At 42.0% G+C, this 21,169-nt stretch overlaps 2 protein-coding genes and 1 long non-coding RNA gene across 3 annotated transcripts; 2 read left to right on the top strand and 1 right to left on the bottom strand.

Moving 5' to 3' along the window:
* Positions 1–736: 736 nt before the first annotated feature.
* dlx5a (distal-less homeobox 5a) lies at positions 737–3,036 on the top strand. Its single transcript, XM_071529315.1, has 3 exons — positions 737–1,597; positions 2,095–2,279; positions 2,543–3,036. Exons 1-3 carry the CDS (start codon positions 1,240–1,242, stop codon positions 2,858–2,860), a joined length of 861 nt encoding a protein of 286 aa, XP_071385416.1. The 5' UTR covers positions 737–1,239; the 3' UTR covers positions 2,861–3,036.
* Positions 3,037–7,261: 4,225 nt separating this feature from the next.
* On the bottom strand, positions 7,262–9,662 carry dlx6a (distal-less homeobox 6a). The gene is made up of 3 exons (XM_071529317.1): positions 9,117–9,662; positions 8,242–8,435; positions 7,262–7,979 (listed from the first exon to the last, which is right to left on the bottom strand). The coding sequence occupies exons 1-3, from the start codon at positions 9,421–9,423 to the stop codon at positions 7,740–7,742; spliced, it is 741 nt and encodes a 246-aa protein (XP_071385418.1). The 5' UTR covers positions 9,424–9,662; the 3' UTR covers positions 7,262–7,739.
* Positions 9,663–11,329: 1,667 nt separating this feature from the next.
* LOC139652299 (uncharacterized) lies at positions 11,330–20,612 on the top strand. Its single transcript, XR_011695740.1, has 4 exons — positions 11,330–11,480; positions 12,559–12,731; positions 13,222–13,340; positions 19,830–20,612. It is a non-coding gene; the product is annotated as an uncharacterized lncRNA (long non-coding RNA).
* Positions 20,613–21,169: the final 557 nt, after the last annotated feature.

Here is a 21,169-nt window from a genome sequence, read left to right as displayed (position 1 = left end):
ACACCTGTTGGCCAAATACTGTATAATTGAGTTTCTTGGTTGTAGTTTATGCTGTCATTAAGCTGTAGGTATTACAGCCTATTGTATTTCATTTACAAACACTCTTTCTCTACTTTAAACGTGAGAACCAAACATTTGTTCATCGTCCGTTTTTTTTCTCTCCATTTTCAAAGTGTTGAGGGGCTCAGTGGTGGGTGCGCTTGGTTTGTAACTACTATATCTGCTCACTGGGCGGCGCTGTTTACCACTGAATGTGTCGACTGGCGGGCTGAATTGATTTTGCACGCTTGGCAGTAGGTTTTAAGATAAGATAAGATGAAACTTTAATGATCCCCTTGGGGAAATTGGGCAATTTTGGCATTATTTTCAATGATAGACCTATCGAACATAGTGGATTTAAAAAGTGGGTTTGGGAGAGCGATAACTAATGTAGGCTATATGATAATTATTACATAGTAGTAACTGGGTTAGATATTAGATATTGGATATTAGATAGGCTATTAGATAGATTTATAGGCCTATATTTTCCACATTTTATGAAGATAGCACTGCTTTGGCTATAGGCTATCGAATTTCCCATCAGGTGTATGTGCCTGAAAAAAATATAAAATAATATGGGCCGAATGAGTAAATCATTCTGTTTTTATGTATTATAGGTTAAGTCTTTTTTCTGCAAAATAACATGCGATTGAATATTTGATTTCATTCCATAATATGGGGGTTAGTTAGCCTAAATCACTGTATAAAATAATGTCTTCTGTGTGACTTTAGTCGTTGATTTTATTGAAAAAATAATACAAATTAGGTCAATCCTACAGCAGGAGGCCTTTTCTTAATGTGATTTTGTCCCTCTGGATTTTAATTCAGCCTTCTCAAAACGTCGATGCGCGACATGACCAGCAGTTTAATTGCTCACATTGATGGATGGTAACAACACAACAATGCAGCCATATAGCCTGAGTGGTTTTCCCCCTATAGGCAGACTGGCCCAGTGAATTGGGTGTAGCTGTGTCTGTGTGCGCCTTGGCCAATGGAACCAGATCCTCCCTGCAGCGCGTAAGAGCGCAATTTAGGATTTAACCAAGTCTTTGCTGCGGGGCTGGCTGCAGTCTTCACCAGAGCCCGACGGCGCGAGAGCCCTTCAACAATGCCAGTGTAGTTTTCCCACCACTTTGGAGTCAGACTGCCCTGTTTTTACTAACGAAATACAACTAAAACCACGCTTTTGCCCTTCGAAGTATGACTGGAGTATTCGACCGGAGGATCCCGAGTGTCAAACCCGCAGATTTCCAGAGCTCCTTTCAACTCTCCACCATGCATCATCCATCTCAGGAATCTCCTACCTTACCCGAGTCCACCGCCACGGATTCTGGCTACTACAGTCCCGCCGGTGGAGTCACTCACGGCTACTGTTCGCCCAACTCGACCTCGTACGGGAAGCCTCTGAATGCATATCAGTACCAGTACCACGGCGTAAACGGATCCGCTGGAAATTACTCGACAAAATCCTACCCAGATTACAGCTCGTACACGACCTCTGCCTACCACCAGTACGCCGGGACTTACAGCAGAGTACAAGCCCAGCCGAGTCCGCAAGGTACGGGCCTGATTTCGTTATAATAATAATAAGAAAAACAGATTATTATAACTAGTCACGTGGCTATAGTTGATACTCGCTAATATTTGCTCATATTATCATCCCTTCTAATGGATTTGTTTCTGATTGTTCCTCTTGAATAAGAAATGCAGAAATGCTTTCGCAATCTGTGCGGCTGTTGAATTAAAACGAATAAATTCTGCAAAAGGGCTTTTCCTTTAGTTTTAGTCTCATTCAACCACCACTTGAGTTGATGTGATTTTGAAATATTATGAGGATACAGGCTATTATTTCTTTTCTTTTTTTTTCTTTTTTTTTGGCCAACCTGCGTTTATCTTCCTTTCGTTTGGTTTGCATGTTTGGTTTTGGTGAAATGGAGGTTATTCTGATTTTAAGGGATGGGCGATGAGCAACACAAAATGTTTAAAAAAAGATGCTGCAGTTTGTGATGGGCAATCATGCTTATTTTGTTTTTTTTTTCTATTTATTTTGAACAGAAAAAGAGGTAGCAGAGCCTGAGGTGAGGATGGTGAACGGCAAACCCAAGAAAGTGAGAAAACCCCGGACGATCTACTCCAGCTTCCAGCTGGCCGCCCTGCAGCGGAGGTTTCAGAACACACAGTACCTGGCGCTGCCGGAGAGAGCCGAGCTGGCGGCCTCACTGGGACTCACGCAAACACAGGTGGGATTATAGATGAATACTTTCTTACCCTGTTTCATTAAACTGTAGAAAAGTGTCGTATTTTTGTTCAAATGTTAAAGATGTGAAGGAGCCTTATCACCCTCCTTGGCTCTCGAACTAAAGCATGGCGCATTTGGCGAGCTTTGTCCAAACGCTATGCGCCTTGACGCACTGTGCGTCTTTTAAGTTATGCTATTTCTGTGCCATTGTTTGTGCGGTTATATATGAGATTTTAATAGTCCCGTTTATTCAACCTTTTCCAGGTCAAAATCTGGTTCCAGAACAAAAGATCGAAGCTGAAGAAGATCATGAAAAACGGCGAGCTTCCCCCAGAGCACAGCCCCAGCTCCAGCGACCCCATGGCCTGCAACTCTCCACAGTCCCCGGCCGTCTGGGACACACAGGGCCCGTCCAGGCCCCACAGCCTACAGCCTCAAAGCATCAACACGACGGCCTCTAACTTTTTGGAAAGCTCGGGGTCATGGTACACCTCCGCGGCCGGCGGCTCCATGAATTCCCACCTGCAGACCCCGAACTCGATACAGCACTCTTTGGCTCTTGGAGCGGGGACGTTATATTGAAAACCTGTTGTTCATTTCAAATATTTTTTTTTCTTCCTTCTATGGGACTCGTGTTTAAATTTCAGAGGAATATGCAATGTATTTGATGACAGTCATAGAAGAAACGTGTAAAATGTGTAAATGTGTGCATGTAATTTATTGCATTTTGGAAGACTATTAAACGTTTAAATGGACAATGGACTTTGAAAACGTTCAGTATCTGACTTTCGGCCTCACTGCAGTTTCTTGTTATTCTAACCCTCCGTTATTTGCAATGAAAATCATGACAAGGGCTTACTGAGAAAAAAAACGTTTGTAAGCCTTAGGCGACATTTTCACCCAAGGTTGTAAATCACAGCTGCTCAATATTAAGATGAATTATCTAGAAAGTGCCGTAAATCGTAATGGTCGTGTAAATGATCAATCTAACTATTTTGAATTGGCCAAAACACCCACGGTCTATATTTATCTCTTTGACTGTGTGTCTTTTAAACCGCAAAACTCTCAGGGTGATCATGTCTGCAGACGCCTCAGACAAACTCGTTCTGAGCGACTTAATTGACTTTCATTACACAAGAGGGCTAAAAAATATCTGCCTTTATGTGAAGAATTCCCCATTGTTTTTTTAGTTTATAGGATGCTGCAGCACGCGCAGCCTGTATTACACTAATGGAAGAAAACAATACCCATGGAATGCTAATTTGCCACTTAATTAAACAGACATATCAAAACCCATTTAATTATTTTTTTTGTAAAAAAAATTGCTGTGAAAATTCAATATAGGTCAATGTCAGACAACAGTTGATAAGCCAAAATAATTACACATAGGCGAAGTCAAATGAATATCGGTGTTTCTTGGTTTGTCTGAACTATTATTGTGATTTCTCCAACGAATCACTATAATTGCCCTATAATATTTCTATACGTATGTGTGTGTGGCATTCAATAGTAGCCACTTGCATTGCATGATTTTATGATCTTCTATGGTATCGCTATAATAATCCTATAATATTCTTATAGTAGGCTATATTAACCTACATTATGTTACTGTGAAATTTTAATAGTATCCTTCGAATGCTTTTTGTCTTTTTTCTTCTAAAATTATTATAGGATTACTATAGTTATTATATAGCCTATACGATTATATAGCTACCAAGGGTTTATATTATTATTATTCATTCATTTTTTATTATCATTATTTAATTTATTGTTGTTGTTACTTGGCCTACTACTGACCACCACGATCATCACCATGCTATTTTTCCATTCAGACTTTATTTTAGTGCAGAACAGCCCTCTGCCTTTGACTTGACTCCAGCCTCCCTGTAAAGAAAATGCCTGGGTCTCGCAGCAGACAGTCTGCAGTCGTGCTCGCTTTGTGTCCCCTACAATTAGCTGCTTTGAATGGCAGAGAGGAGGCGAGGGGGGCGGCACGGAGATCTGAGACAATCCGCATTCCTGTGGGGGTAGACCGGCTCCAGAGCTCTGCCACTCCCGGCCGCAGCCCACCTTCCGGGTAAAATAAAAAAAAAAGAAAATCCTCCACAGTTTCACCATGTTATTAGCAGCCAGTACTACCAGCGCTGCCACTGCAAAACCACTAAACAAACCGTGCCACTGTGAGAAACATTAGGGCTTTGAAAATGGCTCTAATTGAATTTTCCCGGCCATATGCACAAAGAACATAACGTGAGTTTTTATAAACGAATATGCCACACAAGGTCCTGCCTCCCCATTCTCTCTCTCTCTCTCTCTCTCTCTCTCTCTCTCTCTCTCTCTCTTTCTCACATACACACACACACTCACCCACACACACTAAACAATGCAGTTGCATCTGACCCACACACTGACCCATGCATGTTACAATTTCCACCTGACACAGAATCCTCTTCCTTCCCTTGATTGTACGGAATAGACTTTACCAACACACACACACACACACACACACACACACACACACACACACACACACACACACACACACACACATTGGGGCAAAATGCTGTATAAAATACTTTCCTCATTCTAATCCAAAACACGCGACGGTGCTTCTTGTTGTTTTCAACCTAATTTCTACTGTAGCCGCTGGTCTCGTAATTACATTGCGAGCAGGTCACTCGAGAAATCTAGGCTACATCTGATTTTCATATCACACACGCACGCGCTCATGCACAGCCAAGGGCGCGCACAAACTCACGTGCACATACACAGACACACACACACACATATAGGCCTAGTCTCTCTCTCTCTCTCTCTCTCTCTCTCTCTCTCTCTCACACACACACACACACACACACACACACGCGCGCGCACGCACGCACGCACTCATACACACGCGCATGCACACTGGCGGTGCCATTATATCGAGAGCCCCCGTTTATTTCCAACCGAACATTTTCCACTCAGCTAGTTTCCCCCCGTTTTGCAAATCGAGTCTAAATAATGACAGTTAGCTTTACTGGACAGCTTCAACTGTAACACTCCACAATAATTATTCTCCAGGATTAGGGCCTCCATTATCATAATCTGGACATTGACAATTATCTATAATTTGCAAAGATGCGCTTGGTTCTTGATTGCAGAGGGCTTTTTTTCAAGCTCGCCATCACTAAACAGTGACAGTAATAACAGCTAATTTTGCAGGCAATATATAAGAGCTTACCGGGGTGTGCAAACACTCTCCCACCTGGATTTGCTTATTCAACCACCAGCAGTAAAACCGTGCACCGCGTTTTGCTTATAGTCTGTTTTAGAGCAGCGAAGAAAGGTAAGGATATTTCTCATTTTCCTCCTCTGACCATTCCTTTTTGGCTTTTGGGATCATTTGTCCGGACAGGACGAGGCTGCAACATTCTTGACTGCAATTTACTATTCAGTAAGCTAAGCCTGATGGTTTCTGGAGTCAGAATTATTGACGGGGAAATAGAGAAATTTTAGATAGGCCAGTGCAGTTTACTAAAACATGATTATTTCATATTTGTTGGTGAGATTATTTGGTGTTTGGGTGTCTTTACAAAGCCTGATCCGCTGCTGCTGAGCGTGTGAGGTTAGCAGAGCTGTCTGAAATCCTATGAGCTGCTATAGGAGCTTTTTCTATGGGACCCTGGCTGTACATCACCTATTGCTGATGGAGCAAACAGACCAAGGAGGGCTGACACATGTCCCTCCCTAACCCCCCCCTCCCCCCCGCATATCTATCTATCTATCTATCTATCTATCTATCTATCTATCTATCTATCTATCTATCTATCTGTCTATCTATCTATCTATCTATATTCAGTGTTAAAATTATAGGCTATTTGATTTAGCTCGGGAAAGCTGTTATAGGCCTTTCCATTTTCAAACCACAACCTACTAAAACATGACAGTGGAGTTTAGGGACATTTTTTTTTAAAGCGTAATAGCTGAATGTGGCTAGGGCTCTCTCTATATATTCAGTCCCTTTGTTTATGTTTTGCACACTGAGGGTTTTGGCTCGTGCTTGCAGCCCCTGGATGCACATGGCCCATAGAGCCGACAGGCCCCAGTCTGGGGGCCCAGGTAGGCTCATTCTGTGCGCCAGTGGGGCATCCGCGACTTGACAGCTGCATGAAGCTTTTCAACGTTGTAATTTCAGATAATATCCCGAGCGTTCACTCCTCTCAGCAATTTGTATATGAATAACCGAATAATTTTCTCTTTTGTTCCGTCTGTGCTACCTCAAATCCAAATAAAGATGCCTTTTAGTATTAAAAGTGGTAGAAAATTACAGGTAATTATCTTTGACGGTAAAAACGCTGTAATCAGCGGGCTACATCAAAAATTACCCTAATTATGCCTGCATTTATGAGAATGGAAAAAAAAACCTCACTTGGATAAAAACCCACAAATTGTCCCAAATATCTCCTTCATATTGAACGCCACTGCAGCTGGATGCTTTGTTCAAGATCGATCCTGTGGAGCTTGGCATTTAACGGCCTGCATTAGGACGGAGAGAAGGGAGAAAACATTTTGTCAATACTTCTAATAATTGAGGGTGAAATGACAAGATAAGCTGGACCTGGAGCGAATGTCTTTCGAGGTAAATGTAGAAACGAGCTGTGCAGGGTAAGTTAATTTCCTGTGGCGTTCAATGTATTTGATAAATCTATATAAGCTGTGCTGTAGCTTTCTGCGTGAGTCACTGAGCTTCTTGGATGTATTTAAAGTGTTTACTGTGATGAAATAGGCTATTCACTGAAGACTGTCTTTAACTCGTGTTCAGATTGTTGTTTAGTAGCTTCTACGCACCAGAGTGACACGGGCAATAGGCCTTTTCATGTTGTGATGTTGGCCTAATATGAAGGATAACAGGCCTAATTTAAAAAAAAAAGAACAATTCTCATTTCATTTTTTAAAATCATGGAACAACAGACATCTGTTTTGAGTCATGGTTTACTCAATCTGACAAAACATAAAAAGTGTATGTACAACTAAAATCGCAGATTATATTTACAGACAGACAAATTGCTTGGTTTTGCATGTTGGAGAAACAACCAGTCAAATAGCAGTCAGGAGTCCTTCAATAAACCATAGCGAAAGGTTCTGTGCGCCACAGCGCGTGGAGAGTGTATGCAGTCCTTGCCCCAACTGGCTAAAATGTCACTGATATATTTGGTATTTTGACGTTCAGATGTTGACATGAATGAAAGCATAACAAATGCGAGCCCACTGAACAGCCATGTACGTTAAAATGGTTAGTTCCCTTGCTTTGTGTCATCTCACCGAGGCTTGGCCGCATTTATCCTTCAGCAGAGGAGCAGCAGAGGCTTCGCTGCTCGCCAAGCTCCAGTCTCTGGGCTGACAGAAATTAAACGTACGTGGGAAACTGGCGGAGATCCGGAGGCCTCCAGACAGCTCACCGACCTTCTGCCTCGCCAGTCTATCTCTGCATTGAATCTTGATGTGGGGACGAGTACCAGTGAGAGTAACCGGGCATGTAGCTGTTGGCCGGCATGTTTACTCCTTTGGAAGAGGCCGACACGTCCCATATCGGAGGAATGGTCGGGGAGCGCGGGGAGAGGGCGATGGAGCCGGGCATAGGGTCGCTCTCATGCGGGTTGCCGCCTTGCTTCAGCAGCTTCTTGAACTTTGACCTCTTATTCTGGAACCATATCTTTACCTGCATGAGAGGACGAGGGGAATGCATGCAATTAGTAAAGCATAGCATATAAATGTCAATATAACCTGTGTGAAGCTGCGAGCAGGATGGGTCTATTTTCTGCAAAACTGAAAAAGAAATCACTGATAGCAAAATAATAAACAAAAACAAAACAACAGCCATAATAATAATAATAATAATAATAATAATACAACAATATCAATAATAATAATGATAATAATAATATTCACAGGCCCTAAATGTAAAATATGAAGCAGTGTACCTGTGTTTGTGTCAGCCCTAGAGAGGCAGCCAGCTCGGCGCGCTCCGGTAATGCGAGGTACTGTGTTTGCTGGAAACGGTGGTTCAGTGCTTGAAGCTGCAAACTGGAATAAATTGTCCGAGGTTTGCGAATCTTCTTGCCTTTCCCATTGAAACGAATTTCCCCATTTTCAATCACTGTCGTTTTCTGCTGCTCTGCAACAAAAATGGGCAATGTTATGATTCACAAATGCCTTTTAATCATGTGTAGAAAACATCAAATATCTGTCAAGGTGAAGGCAAATATTGAGACGCAGAATCAAACTGTCCAGAAATCAATCCAGGCTGATAAAAACTGACATTTCGCATTGTCTTTATCCGCCGTGGCAGCCACAATCCGCATACGCTGTCATATTTAGGATATTGCTCGTAATGACATGTCAATTAAATGCTAATTACAACATTCGAGGCGAGCAGGCTGCCTAATTTCCACGAATAGTTGGTGAGGATTGCACGGTCGTGATGATCACACCCCGGGCATAAAATGGGTTTGTGGGAACTGAGGGGAGAGCTGTGGTTCAGCGAAACCGGGACAGCAAAAACGCTATAACGTCGAGACGGGAGGGTAATAGGCTGGAGCTCGAATTATCCGCTGCCATTTACGCCGCGATTTTCTCCAATGCAGGCTGATCGCCCACCTGCGCTTAAGAGATCATTCGTGTGAATTTCGCATGGCACTAACACCGGCAGGGTTAGGGGTTCGGTTCCCACCCATACTAGAGAAAATGTAGGCGCTAATGGTACGGTAAGGCGCTCTGGATAAAAGCGGTCCAGCCAAAACGGCTAGTGATAGCTGGACATGACGCGGTACGTTTCCCCAAAAGCGGCGTGTCTTACCTGTGCCGTCTAACCTTGTCTGTCCGCCCGTGTTGTTGTGATAGGATGGCAGATACGGGCTGTGGTGCGGGTGGCTCACATAGGAGTAGGGTAACGACCTGTTGTAGGAGTTGGTCCCGGCGTACGGGGGGTTGTCGTGCTGGTGGTGCGGGTGCGAGCCGGAGTGGAGACAGTGCAGCGGGTAGTGGCCGGCGGCCATCGACGGGGAGCTCTGTTGTGAGTGCGACTGCTGCCCAAACTCCATGAAAGCAGACTTGGACGAGTCCTGAGCCTCCAGACCGTCAGCCATCGTAGTCATGGTCATCATCAAATTTTCTGCCTTGAGAGCACTCACCCCCCTCTCTCTCAAGTCCAAATCGGTTTTTCTCTCTCTCGCTGTGCTGTTGTCTCTCTCCCCCTCTCTCCACCGCGAACCGATATTGTCCTATTAACACCCGAATTTTCCAGTGGCGTCTTTTTTTTTCTCGTGTCCTGTGATATTCTCACTCAATGTGGCGGAAGGTGGGCATAAGTTAAGGGAGAGATTTTAAGGTGGATTCTGTTAAAATTGAGCCCTTGCTTCCAGACTTGATGCAGACACTACAAGTAAAATGGTTTGTCTCCAAAGGGCAGCGCCTCCCGATTGGTCATCCAACCCAACGTCATCAGTGCTCTGCGCTTCGCGGAGACTTGAGCTGGAGTTAACCCACCTTACCAGCTCCCACCACAACTATGGGGGAAATAATATATGGTGGGAAAGACGCCTAATTCCTACAGACAAGCTTCACACGTAAAATCAGGTCTTTTGGAATTGCCGAGTCGATTTTGTTTTTACCTAAACCCCCAAATTACGCACGACGCGCAACATAGTGCGCGCTTTGATTTAGCCTGATGAGCAAGCAGCCTATATGTCCCGCTTCTTCTTCTCTACCAGTTTATTTACAGTTTACAGTTCTCTTCTTTTTTCTGAGGAACTTATGACCCACAGGCAATCATCATATACGCATCACTCTTATAGAATAATAATCGATTTTGATTTTACACCAAACCCCCATAAATTACGCACGGTGCGCAACATACACTACAAAAAATATCCATCTTAACAAGTCATTTATCTTAGTCTTATAGGCCTAAAATATTTTCATCCAAACGTGGAAAAAAAATCTGCCAAAGGATGTGAAATAATTTCACTTGTTTCCAATTCAAATAAACGTTTTCCAAATTTATCCTGAATTGTGACACAATGATGATATTTGTGGAGAGATCTGCCTTATTTCAAGAAAATTCTTGAAACAGGTGGAATTGCTTTGGAAATAAGTGGAATTATCACACTCCACTGGTGGGTTTTTTCCACTTGTTTTCAGGCAAATAAGATTTTAAGACTCAATAATATTAAATGAGCTGTTAAGATGTATGTTTTTTGCAGTGCAGTGTGCGCTTTGATTTAGCCTAATGATCACGCACCCTTTATACCCCTCTTCCTCTCTGCAAGTACCAATCTATTTTATAACTTCGTTTTTGACCATATGATTAAGGATGTTCAGACAATGCAAAGTACTGGTACACGTGACACATCTAATAACAATACGCCTGAGGTACAATAGGTTATTTTGCAGATAGAAGGGTGGATACCGAGATAAACTGACAGTGTCTTTTATCCCTGTTGAAATATGAGGCCTGATGGGGTCTTCAATATATGTAAATTATACAGTTTGCCCCTGCGGGCTGGAATGTTCGATTTGCAAATAAGAATAAAATTCTCTTTCCGTTTATGTTAATGCAGTATGTATTCAAATCATGTTTTACACTGCTTTCAACACTTTTTGCCACAATGTAGCATTCAGCGATTTTAAAAAAAGGTGATGAAAAAATAATTATGGTCGCAATCAAGTTACAACCAAAACCTATTTGATTAGCGGCCACACTTTATTCAAATTGCAGCTATAAAATTAAGAACAATTCGCCTGTAATGATTATGGACTGGGCTTATTTTGGGAGGGTGGAATAAAAGTGGATATAGCATAAATTATCCCCTAATTATACGCCAGTGTCGCCTCAATTATCCTCTTATCAAAAATGGTTGTCTAAATGCAGCGTTTAGTTTCAATTTTCTCCTTTTCAGTAACAAGAACTTGGTACCTTGCTATTATCGCCAGCTACGGCTGTTATTTACTTTGTGGGATTTAAAAGTGCACAACCCAGTCGGATAATCATTTTACAGCAGTGGACCAAGCTGGAAGCACAGAGGCAGTTCGCAGATATGAGCCAGGCGAGACACCCAACAACATTTGGATTTGTCTTATACTTTCAGGCTGTCTCAGAATAAATGAGAGAAAAAAAAAAAAGAATACTCAGAATACTTCTTTATCGACAGGAGGGATGCAGGTAAGAACGTCTTTCGCATGCTGTTTTGTGTTCAGTGCCATTAGGGAATGATTTTATTGCCAACTGGGAATTGTAAGAGAATTTAAGGCACAAAGTAATGACCTTGCAGGACCCAGCGCACCTTGGTCACCCTTCAATGATCTAACATAGTGGCCAATTCCCCAGCCCGTGTTCCACTTGGACACGCAGAAGAGAAACCAGATCCTATACCTTTTCTAATCGCCTTTGAGTGGTACTACAAAGCCACGCATGCTTTGCAGAGTTGTTGCTCGCTTCCTTATAGGCTAAATCTCCGTGCTCAATTAGCTGGGACATCTTTATTTCTCCGTTTTTGCAGCATCACCTGTGCGCCACGACAGGATTATGAGCTTGTAGGATAGCAGTGTGGCTAATATGGAAGTCTCGGTGTCCCGCAGGCGTGTTGGGAGGCTTTTCTACACACTGAGAATAACTGAAGTGATGAAAGGACAGATTTGTTTGAATGGGGAGAACATGCCATACTCGACCTTAGTGCTTTTGAAATGTTTAAGATGTATTGTATGCAAGGTGACAACCGTGTCTAATTGCAAAGCACATTTATGCGCAGAAAACGTGATTCCGGCCTATATAACATTCTATTAATGGTTGTAGGTTGGCCATATGTCTGCAGAATTTATAGATGTTGATATTTAATATTTTCTGAATAAATAACCTGAAATCACATTTGATTCTTCCAAATTAAAGATTGGCAAAACAAATTGTGTTGTGCCACGAATTCAAGATAGGCTAATAATAATTAAAAAAAAAAAAAAAAAAAAAAGCCAACCATATGCAAAATTAGACATAATCCACAGCATGTTTCACCTGCTGCATCATGGCCTGCTGCAGTACAGTTGCCTATTAATTGTGGATTAGGAGTTCATAGCCTTATTCAGTTTTGGAGAGAAATTATTTGATATTTCAATTCGACAAAATGTCAATCACAAAATGAACATCATTCAGCTGCAGATCTAGAAATCACTTTGTCCCTAAGTAGATGATTGACCTTCAGCACAATCAATGGCCGTGGTGGTTTAACAGAAGTGGTCTTTATTTCCAGCTGTCCTATAAACGCTGATGAATGACTCTCTAAAATCACTCCAATATCCAACCACTGGATGCATCAGGCCCGGGGTTTCCCTCACACCGACTGTCTGCGCTGGATACAGGCAAACTGACAATATTTTACACTCCATTTATTGGTGTAACCTGGCGTTATTTTAAAGTTAACAGGTCAGTCATTATCAATTTTAATATCTTAAAGATAGGATAGGTGGCCTAACACAAATTGACTATACCAATACGCACACATAGTCTAATTACGCATGCATAATGTGCTAGATTTACGCACAAAATGTAGGTTAAAAATATCTAAAATATAAAACAGTTCTCTGTCTCTCTCTCTCTGTTTCTCTCTGTCTCCCCCTTCTTCCTCTCTCTCTGATGTGTGTCACTGTATGACTGCATGACACTGCATGGCTTTTCTTGTCTATCTGGCAACATGTGTTAATCATATTTGAGCGCTAACATGGAGTTCCCGCAAGACACAAGTCATATTTCTAGCAGAGTGCCTGGGAGTTTGCGGTCGGTCCCTCTAACAGCTATTGACTGGCTCGCATGGAAAGCCACCTCCTTGACTGGGGCCCAGGCAGCTGGGGACGCCGAGGCTTGTCAGTGCAGAAGAGGCCGGGAGGCACTTAAACAACATGTCTCCCTTCTCCAGAGCAACAAACCCACTGGCGCTTCACAGACAGCCAGGCGTCGACGGCTTTCCATCGCTGCCGCGTGAAGGGCGGGAAGTGGCCAAGGGAAGGGAAGCGCAGATGCATACCACACACAGCTGTCAGTATAACACGGTTCATTGTAATGAGATTCAGAAGGAGCACCCGTGGCCCCCCACCCCAGACCCCCCACCCTCGACCCAAAATGATCACCGAATAGCCTTTAATGCTCCAGCAGAACTCATCCGTGCCCAAATACACACATCGTGGCGCACCGCTTTTACGCACAGAAATTTCGCGCATTGTGCTAATGCAAACCCAATACATGCAAACCTTTCATGTGTTATGTAAAAAGAGTGCAACTTCGCCAGACGGTACAAGAAAAATAATTGTGTTTTTTTGTCATAAAAAAACAGGCACTCGCGTGTTTTTATAATCAGTTTTGCATCATTAATTGGGATTGCATTATCTCTTGAGTAAATGGCAAAATTGGCATATGCATGGATCCAGGTGCACGCGAGGGCCTTCAGATGTACCAAACCTAGCGTGGTCGTTGCGGGGCTAAATGACCACAAATAAGCAAAGACCTGCACCATTGGGTCTTCACAGCCTCTCATAGCCTAATGGATTCAATTTGGCACGGCTGAAGCTGCGCTGCGGTGACTCACGGCCCGCGTCTTAATTAACGCTGCTTGTTTCTCTTCTCGCCTTCTCTGGAAACACTGGAGGTTTAGGCCTGCGTAAACGATTGCTTTGCTCCGTTTCCTGGCACCAATCATACGACTTTCTGTTTTTGTCGTTTGTTTATGAAATGGCGAGGACAAAATAAAGGCCAGTAAACGTGGTCAAACAGGTAGAAATGCAGGTGATAATTACATTTATATTACATTTAGTGACATGCAACGGGTGCAAGCTTATATTCACCAACGTTACAAGCGACCAAAATTAAGGAATATAGTGTCCTACAACATTTCTGTGACCATGTGATCATGTGCAAGGAAAATAAATTGAATAAGAGCTAAGCAGAGACACAGAAGGCATTTTTTTTCTCAGTTTTTCTATTACTGGCAGTTTTAGGGGCGAAAACATTAATACCGATAACACAATTTAATCAGTGTAAATGCTTTTGGTTATGCTCAGGACCTGGATAGTCTATATGACCTGGTGCACGCCTAGGTCTGTGATATTATCTATCACATCAATAACAAAGGAGCTATATCAAAAAAAAAAAAGTTGCTATGAATTTTATCTTGGTGACAAATAAGACTACTGAGGCACAGAGGCGTATACCTCTTTGGTACCTTTTTCCTCTCTCGACTTAATACGCGGCATTATTAGGTCTGACAGCACAGTGGTCGGTCTTGAAGGAGAGGATTTGGTCGGTAGATGACAGACAGGAAGGCCAGCAATCATAGGCTTTTTCTTTTTTTATCAGAATGTACTGTTCGATGCCGTTTATCCCTGATGATAGAAAATTGCTCTGTTGCCAGGACGCTGCCGCCGAAATAGAGGGCAGGAGCAACATTTCCATTTTCCAGTTTGAAAGCCATTGAAATGAATTAGTAAAAAAAGAGGAAAAAAAAAGAGAAAAGAGAAAGAATCCCGTGGTAAACAAAGGGGAGCAAACAAAGATACCATTTTCTTTGCCTAGAATCCTCCCTCCTCATTTTTTCCCTTTTTTCCCCGCAGCCGAGTGAGGGTTTTACTTCAACAGTTGCAAATCACATGCTTGGCTTCTAATGTAGTCCAAGGCCCAGGCCTACTTCAAAGACAATCATTTATTTCCCAACCTCCTGAAATAATTAGAGCCCTTTTCATCTCTCATGACAGGGGAAAAAAAGAACAGAATACTTGACAACGAGGAGCATTAAGTAAACTTCTGAAATGTTTAAGCATTAAGCATAAATTAACTGATGTAGGCCATAGTAAAGAGAGTCGAGTATTAGAGCCTGAGGTGTGGGCCTGTCCTAATTTAGAAAGCCTGAAATTGTAACCCTGTGGGACAGAGGTTCACCTTGTTCACCTTAAAGTTTCCATAAAATATGTAAAATAGGTCTAAGATTATAGACAGAGCCTCCCTCCACCGGTCAATTACTGCACGGTCGTTTCCTTTAATATGATTCGCTTTCATTTTGGCCTTTAAAATTCTGATTATTAATTCACATTTATTATTATTATTATTGCTGTTATTATTATTATTAATAATAATATTATTACTAATATTATTGATGTTGCTGCTGTTGCTGCTATTATCATTATCGTCATCATCATCATCATCGTCACACACACACACAGCAGTCATGTGCAGTAGGCCTACTGTATGGCGGGTTCGTTGAAGTAGTTTGTATTGCTAATTAATATACTGTAGCTCATCTTTAAAACAATGTCCTACGAAAACCTAGACTAACCCTATATAGTCAATTGTATAATGATATTATACAAATATCACGGCAAAAACCCCTAGAGAAAATAATATAGGAATATTATATAGATGCCATAGGAGATAAAATATACCATTAAGTTCGATAAGGCCACCATAAGCTCACTGCTGAGCACCACACACACACTATAAGTCCCAATAGGAATATTATATATAGCAATATTGGGTCACTATTAACTCACTATTGAATAGATCTTCCACAAACACAATATAGGTCCCTATAGGAATATTATATGAATATTCTAGTGATTCTTCGTTGAGGAAACCGCTCACGGCAGTTTCTGATGAGGCAACTTTGATCTTCCAAATGGAGAATATTCATCACTCGCCACAGGACCCTGAGTCCTGTGGCCAGACTATCGATACAGAGGGGTGTGTGTGTGTGTGTGTGTGTGTGGTGGGGGGTGTTACTGTGTCAGAGAAGGCAGGTGGTTTAAAACTTACACAAGGTCTAAGCGCGCCTCCAATGCGCGCCACATACCTATTAGGAGCCTATAGGCTTGTATGTGGGCCTACTATAAAAATTACACCCGCTCGCCTGGATTATGATGAACACTTACAAAAAGTACTATATTAGAAATTAATTGTAGGAAAATGCTTTACAAATATCACATCGCAATAGCCTACTGCATTGTAGGAATAATGTAGGAATATTACAGTGACACTATAGGAGATTAAAAAAAGAGCATTAAATACGATATTGTCACTACAAACACACTATTGAGTACCAGACACTATAAATCCCTGTAGGAATATTATAGGAATACTATATTGATTTTTCGTTAGGGAATTCACAACATATGAAAATGCGTGGGTTTCTAAATGAGATATGATAGTATGGGCATTAACCAGGCCACAATAAAATCTCACTTATACAGAAGGCACAACATGAAATAAAGAGATTGCTATTAACTTTCAAGTTTGATCTTGCTAGTTTAATCCTTTAAGCAATTCCAGAAATCATTGGGAAAAACACTGTTAGTGAGAATATCTTGTGCATACATCCTTAATCAGAGCCTCTCCACATCTCCCATCCACACAACAGTCCACCCTGATAACAAAACAAGCAGTGTGTGTTCCAACAAGAGAGTCCTGGCTCACATATAGGAATGAATGTACCAGTGGAGGAAGTGGGGCACACAATAGTCAACCCTGCCTGCAAAATAAAGAGGCTTGAAATTTAAGAGCACAAGGTGAACTGAGGCGGAAAAAAAAGTGAAGAGAGAAAAAAAAAAGTCACACCTGGTCCAGAGCTGTGTGTGTGTGTGTGTGTGTGTGGTGGACGGGCCTGTCCCACTCTCTGAGCTGCTCAGGTTCTCATGAGCTGTGGGTTGCAGCAGTGTGTCAGATGATAGCTGTGGACCTTTGTCTGCTGCAGCTCGAAACACACCTACCTGAAACTGCATTTCACATCAGCCTGGGTCTTGTTTTGTCTTGTGCTCTGCCCTCCTGTGAATGTCATTTCTGGAGAGGTTGGAGAAGTTTCTGTAATTGTTTTATTCTATGGTGTGTAGTATTTATACAGACCAAAACCATTTAAACCATTCAAAGTTCAAATGATGTGTACAGGAGGGACATCCGCACCCGGCCATTTGGCTTTGGGAGCCCAAGTGCCCCTTTAAGGCCAATGGATGTCCAGTTAGTGGAAGTACAAGGACCAAACAAACTATGTGTTTGTTGTTTCACTTCCCTTTAAAGGAAAAGCCAGACCATATAGGAAATAAAAGCTGTGCATGTTTCAAAGTTGAAAAACGTTAGGGAAGCTGAAGAAATTTATCTGATTCTAATTTAGAGGGTTTTTTTTTTTTTACTTCTAAACAAAGTCTCAGCAGAAATATCATTATGCACCTTTTTATAGAATACTAAGATTTTTTTTTAACTCAACAAACAAAACAACCAGAATTTTTAATAACAATACTTGCTATTATTTTTTCCTTTAATGGTGGCAGTTTGGCGTTGAAGGTAGAGAGGCTGAAGGCCGCTGTATATATAGGATTGTGAAAGCTGGACATGAACCAGTGACAAGTTACTACCCTTGAGCAAGGCACTGCACCCATGATGCTCTGGGGCGCCGCTCTGAAGGCTTTACCCACCTTCTGTTTCTAAATTGGCCTGGTCAGTGGACACATGGGCTCTACTGATTTTTAACATCAGAGATTCTTTCAAATGTATTCATGGGAAGAGCCTCACAGCTAAAATCTGATGGTTGAAAATCCTTCTTTCAAAAGTCACTCCAAAAAGCTCATGTCTCAGTCTCTCTTTAGCATTTTTGGGGAAATGTCAAGAATTGTTCTCGCTACCTTGAAAGAGTCTGCACATGCCACTCAGCTTTGATATCAAATGGGGAAAAAAAGTGCAACAGTAGCAAAACACAGAGAAAATCTCATCAGTTCAATTGCCTTTCTTATATTGTGACTGCAGCATTATGGCAAATGTTTCATTTATTGAAATTTAAAAAGGCTACATTACGTATCAACCGGGTCTCAACCATGTAAAAGTCTCTTGGGCCTTGACGATCAGTATAGCAGCTTCATAACAGAATCATAAACTGCTGTGAAACACTTACAAGTAAGACAGTTGAGGGTTTTCTGAGTTTACAAATCACAGATCACAGATCAGTTTAATGGTCTGTCCAGGAAATAATTTCTATAGCTAGCCTTATAATTTCATAGTTATTAATTCTTTGCCTAGAAAGCCCTTATAGTCCTTATTTTCATTTGCTCTGAACTGACAATTTCAAGTGGAGAGGTTTTAGGACTTTGTCCATTTTGGTGAAATGAAGGTAGCCAATTATTGTGATCATTGCCCTTGAAAATGCATTACGCATCACCTGAGGGCTCGCTCAATCAAAGAGACTGAAGGGCCGATTAACAAAAGCCTTGTGACCTTAATCCATCGCAAAAATTACCCAAAAGGCGGAGCAGCAAGCAACATTTCTCATTCAACTTCATGTTGTAAACTTTCTCATTGTTGGCATCCAACCTTGGCAACATCATGGTGACTTTAGGCTTGGGACCTTGACTGTTGGCTTCCAGCATTATGGTTCAAAACTAGGCAAAGGTTTGTTCAACCTGGAATATGTTTCAAATGAGCCAAAATGAGCAATTTTGCATCATGAATCTCTGGTTTTATTAATTTTACCATTTGTTAGTACTTGAGATAAATCTACTTTGTTCCCAGCAGAGCCATAATGTAATGCTTAAAATGAGCTTGATAAAAGAAAAATGAAACCTGAAAAGAGAAAAGCCACCATATGGTTTGAACAACCAACACAACCAGTGAAAATGGTTCAAGGGAAACTTCAAGGAAGTAAATAAGACACCTTAACATCTCTGCAGCAATGTACTGGAAACTACAGGGTGGCTCTGTCTTTTTATTAGTGTTTAACAAGCTAATTGTGCCTTACATCAAACTATTTTAGGCACACTGTGGGCCAGGTGCCATTAGCATTTGAGTGCAGCTCTACCTCCATGGCCGGTACAGAGGAAAGACAATTACAACCCAGTCATCATGTTCTGGTGATAAGATGTAATGTTACAAAAAATATATTCATGATAGAGTCAGTCATGGAAATACAGCATTTTTTTCCACCTGAATAATTACAATGAACATCGAGTGCATATACAGTCTAATGTTTTTAATACTTACAATAGTTGCTGGTTGTTGATATTAAATATTAAAAAAAATGCAAAATAAGAAGGCACATATTTATGATTAACTAATTTTTTCTCTTTGTCCCCCTATTTCCCTTCTCCCATGCCCCTGTCTTTTCCATCACGCCCACCTTCCTCTCACTCTCTCCATCCCCCCATGTCCGACCGCCGGTCTGCATCTCTCCATCCGCTCTCTCCCTCCCTCTCTCTCTCTCTCTCCCTCTCTGTCTCTCTCCATCCCTTCCCCTTCTCTGCTCTCCATCTCCCTCTTCATGCCCACTCTGCCCCACTCTTCCTTTCTCCTCAACCTCTCTCCCTCTTCCTAACCCCACACCTCTCTCTCTCTCTCTCTCTCTCTCTCCCCCCTTTCCTCCACTCACCCCCCACCCCTACGTACGCCTTCATCCCCCCTGCCTCCCTCTTGGCAACTCCATCTCCCTCCCCCAACTCCCCCCCCCCCCCCCCCCATCCCTCCCTCCCTCCCTCCCTCCCTCTCTCCCCTGGTTGGTTTCCACAGCTGTGGTGAGTGAGGGGCAGATGACCGGAGAATTGGCCCCTGGGAGAGCGCTGAGCCATCCTGGTGCTATTAGGCTCGTGGCTAATAATAGGTGTTTCAGACCGGGGGAAGATCAATCAGGGGGAATCATGGGGAATGTTCGGAGCAGCGCTTTTTACACATCGGCCCAGATGGATGAAATTACACTTGTCAGTTTTTAGTTGCATTACTCCCAAATTGGTTGTCTACTCTTTTTTCTCTCCCTCCCTCGCTCCCTCCCTCTCTCTCTCTCTTCTCTCCTTTCTCTCTCTTTCCCCTCATTCATGTGTCATTGGCCTGCTAAAAGGATTCGGTGGTGAAATCCCTGTCATTTTTGTCTTTTCCCTGTTTAGCCCTCGGCCGGCAGCTCTGCTGCCTGCATATGCACTCAGATGAAATCAGTTTGAGATCTTGTCTTAGGGGCTCGGGCAATTTCCATGTTAAAGGCAAGTGTGTGAGCGAAATGTGCATCTGACATCCTTTATAGGTTGTTGCATAGAAATAACAATTTCATTATATCACCCTCCAATCATCTGGAATGTCCAATAAAGGATTATAATAATAATAATGCATGTAATGCTGAGCATTAAGTTGATTTAAACAAATGTCCTCAGTAGCAACACACCACAATGTTACACAGTTTAAGTACAGCCATTACATTGTAATTGTTTTGTGGAGCAATCCTGTTTAATTGCAATCTAATTCATCCTCTCAGTGGCAAATAAACCATTTAGGCTGTATCTCGCTGTTTCAAATCTGAATAAAATCTGCTGGAAAATACTGACTTTCTTGGGTATTTTTTTTTCAAATGTATATTGATTTTTCAAAATAACAGCATGTGATTGACCTAGTTGCAGATATTTTATATGGAACCACAGATATTCCCCAGAAACACAAGACTCCTAAAAAAGACAAGAAAGACACTGCAGTGCTGCTTTATATCAGATACAAACTGAGGCTTCTTGGCTCATAGTGCTCAGCTTTATTTAACAATTCTTCTTGAGTATTTCCAACCTACAGTTCCTGTTCAGTGACAGATAAGAACTTCAATCATCTATCTGGGCAGTAATAATTAACACTGAGTTTTCTTAGTCATATTTCATTTTGGTAGAACATTTTCACCTTTGAGCATGTGGAGCTGAGGAGCAGTCGACCTCTAACAGCTGTCCTGGGGAACGGCTGTCTTCACATTACTGCAAGCAGGTTTAATTACTTCCTAAAACATCTGTCCCTGGACACAGAGGGAAATCATAATTCCTGGGTTTGCTTTGTAGTGTTTGTATATTAGTTAGAAGTATGAATAGCCCATATTGGTTGTTGAC

The sequence above is a fragment of the Centroberyx affinis genome, unplaced genomic scaffold (assembly GCF_046629955.1).
Source record: "Centroberyx affinis isolate AG114_WGS23_722 - 3 ecotype Tasmania unplaced genomic scaffold, CSIRO-AGI_Caff_v1 ptg001778l_1, whole genome shotgun sequence".
NCBI classification, from domain to species: domain Eukaryota; kingdom Metazoa; phylum Chordata; class Actinopteri; order Beryciformes; family Berycidae; genus Centroberyx; species Centroberyx affinis.
The sequence above is the reverse complement of the archived record's forward strand: the minus strand, read 5'-3'. Positions and strand labels throughout refer to the sequence as shown.

Coding starts and splice junctions, on each gene's coding strand:
- dlx5a (XM_071529315.1), top strand. CDS start 1,240: ATGACTGGAGTATTCGACCGGAGGATCCCGAGTGTCAAACCCGCAGAT. Junction 1,598..2,094: donor AGCCCAGCCGAGTCCGCAAG/GTACGGGCCTGA, acceptor TATTTTGAACAG/AAAAAGAGGTAGCAGAGCCT. Junction 2,280..2,542: donor TGGGACTCACGCAAACACAG/GTGGGATTATAG, acceptor AACCTTTTCCAG/GTCAAAATCTGGTTCCAGAA.
- dlx6a (XM_071529317.1), bottom strand. CDS start 9,423: ATGATGACCATGACTACGATGGCTGACGGTCTGGAGGCTCAGGACTCG. Junction 8,436..9,116: donor GACAAGGTTAGACGGCACAG/GTAAGACACGCC, acceptor TTTTTGTTGCAG/AGCAGCAGAAAACGACAGTG. Junction 7,980..8,241: donor TAGGGCTGACACAAACACAG/GTACACTGCTTC, acceptor CCTCTCATGCAG/GTAAAGATATGGTTCCAGAA.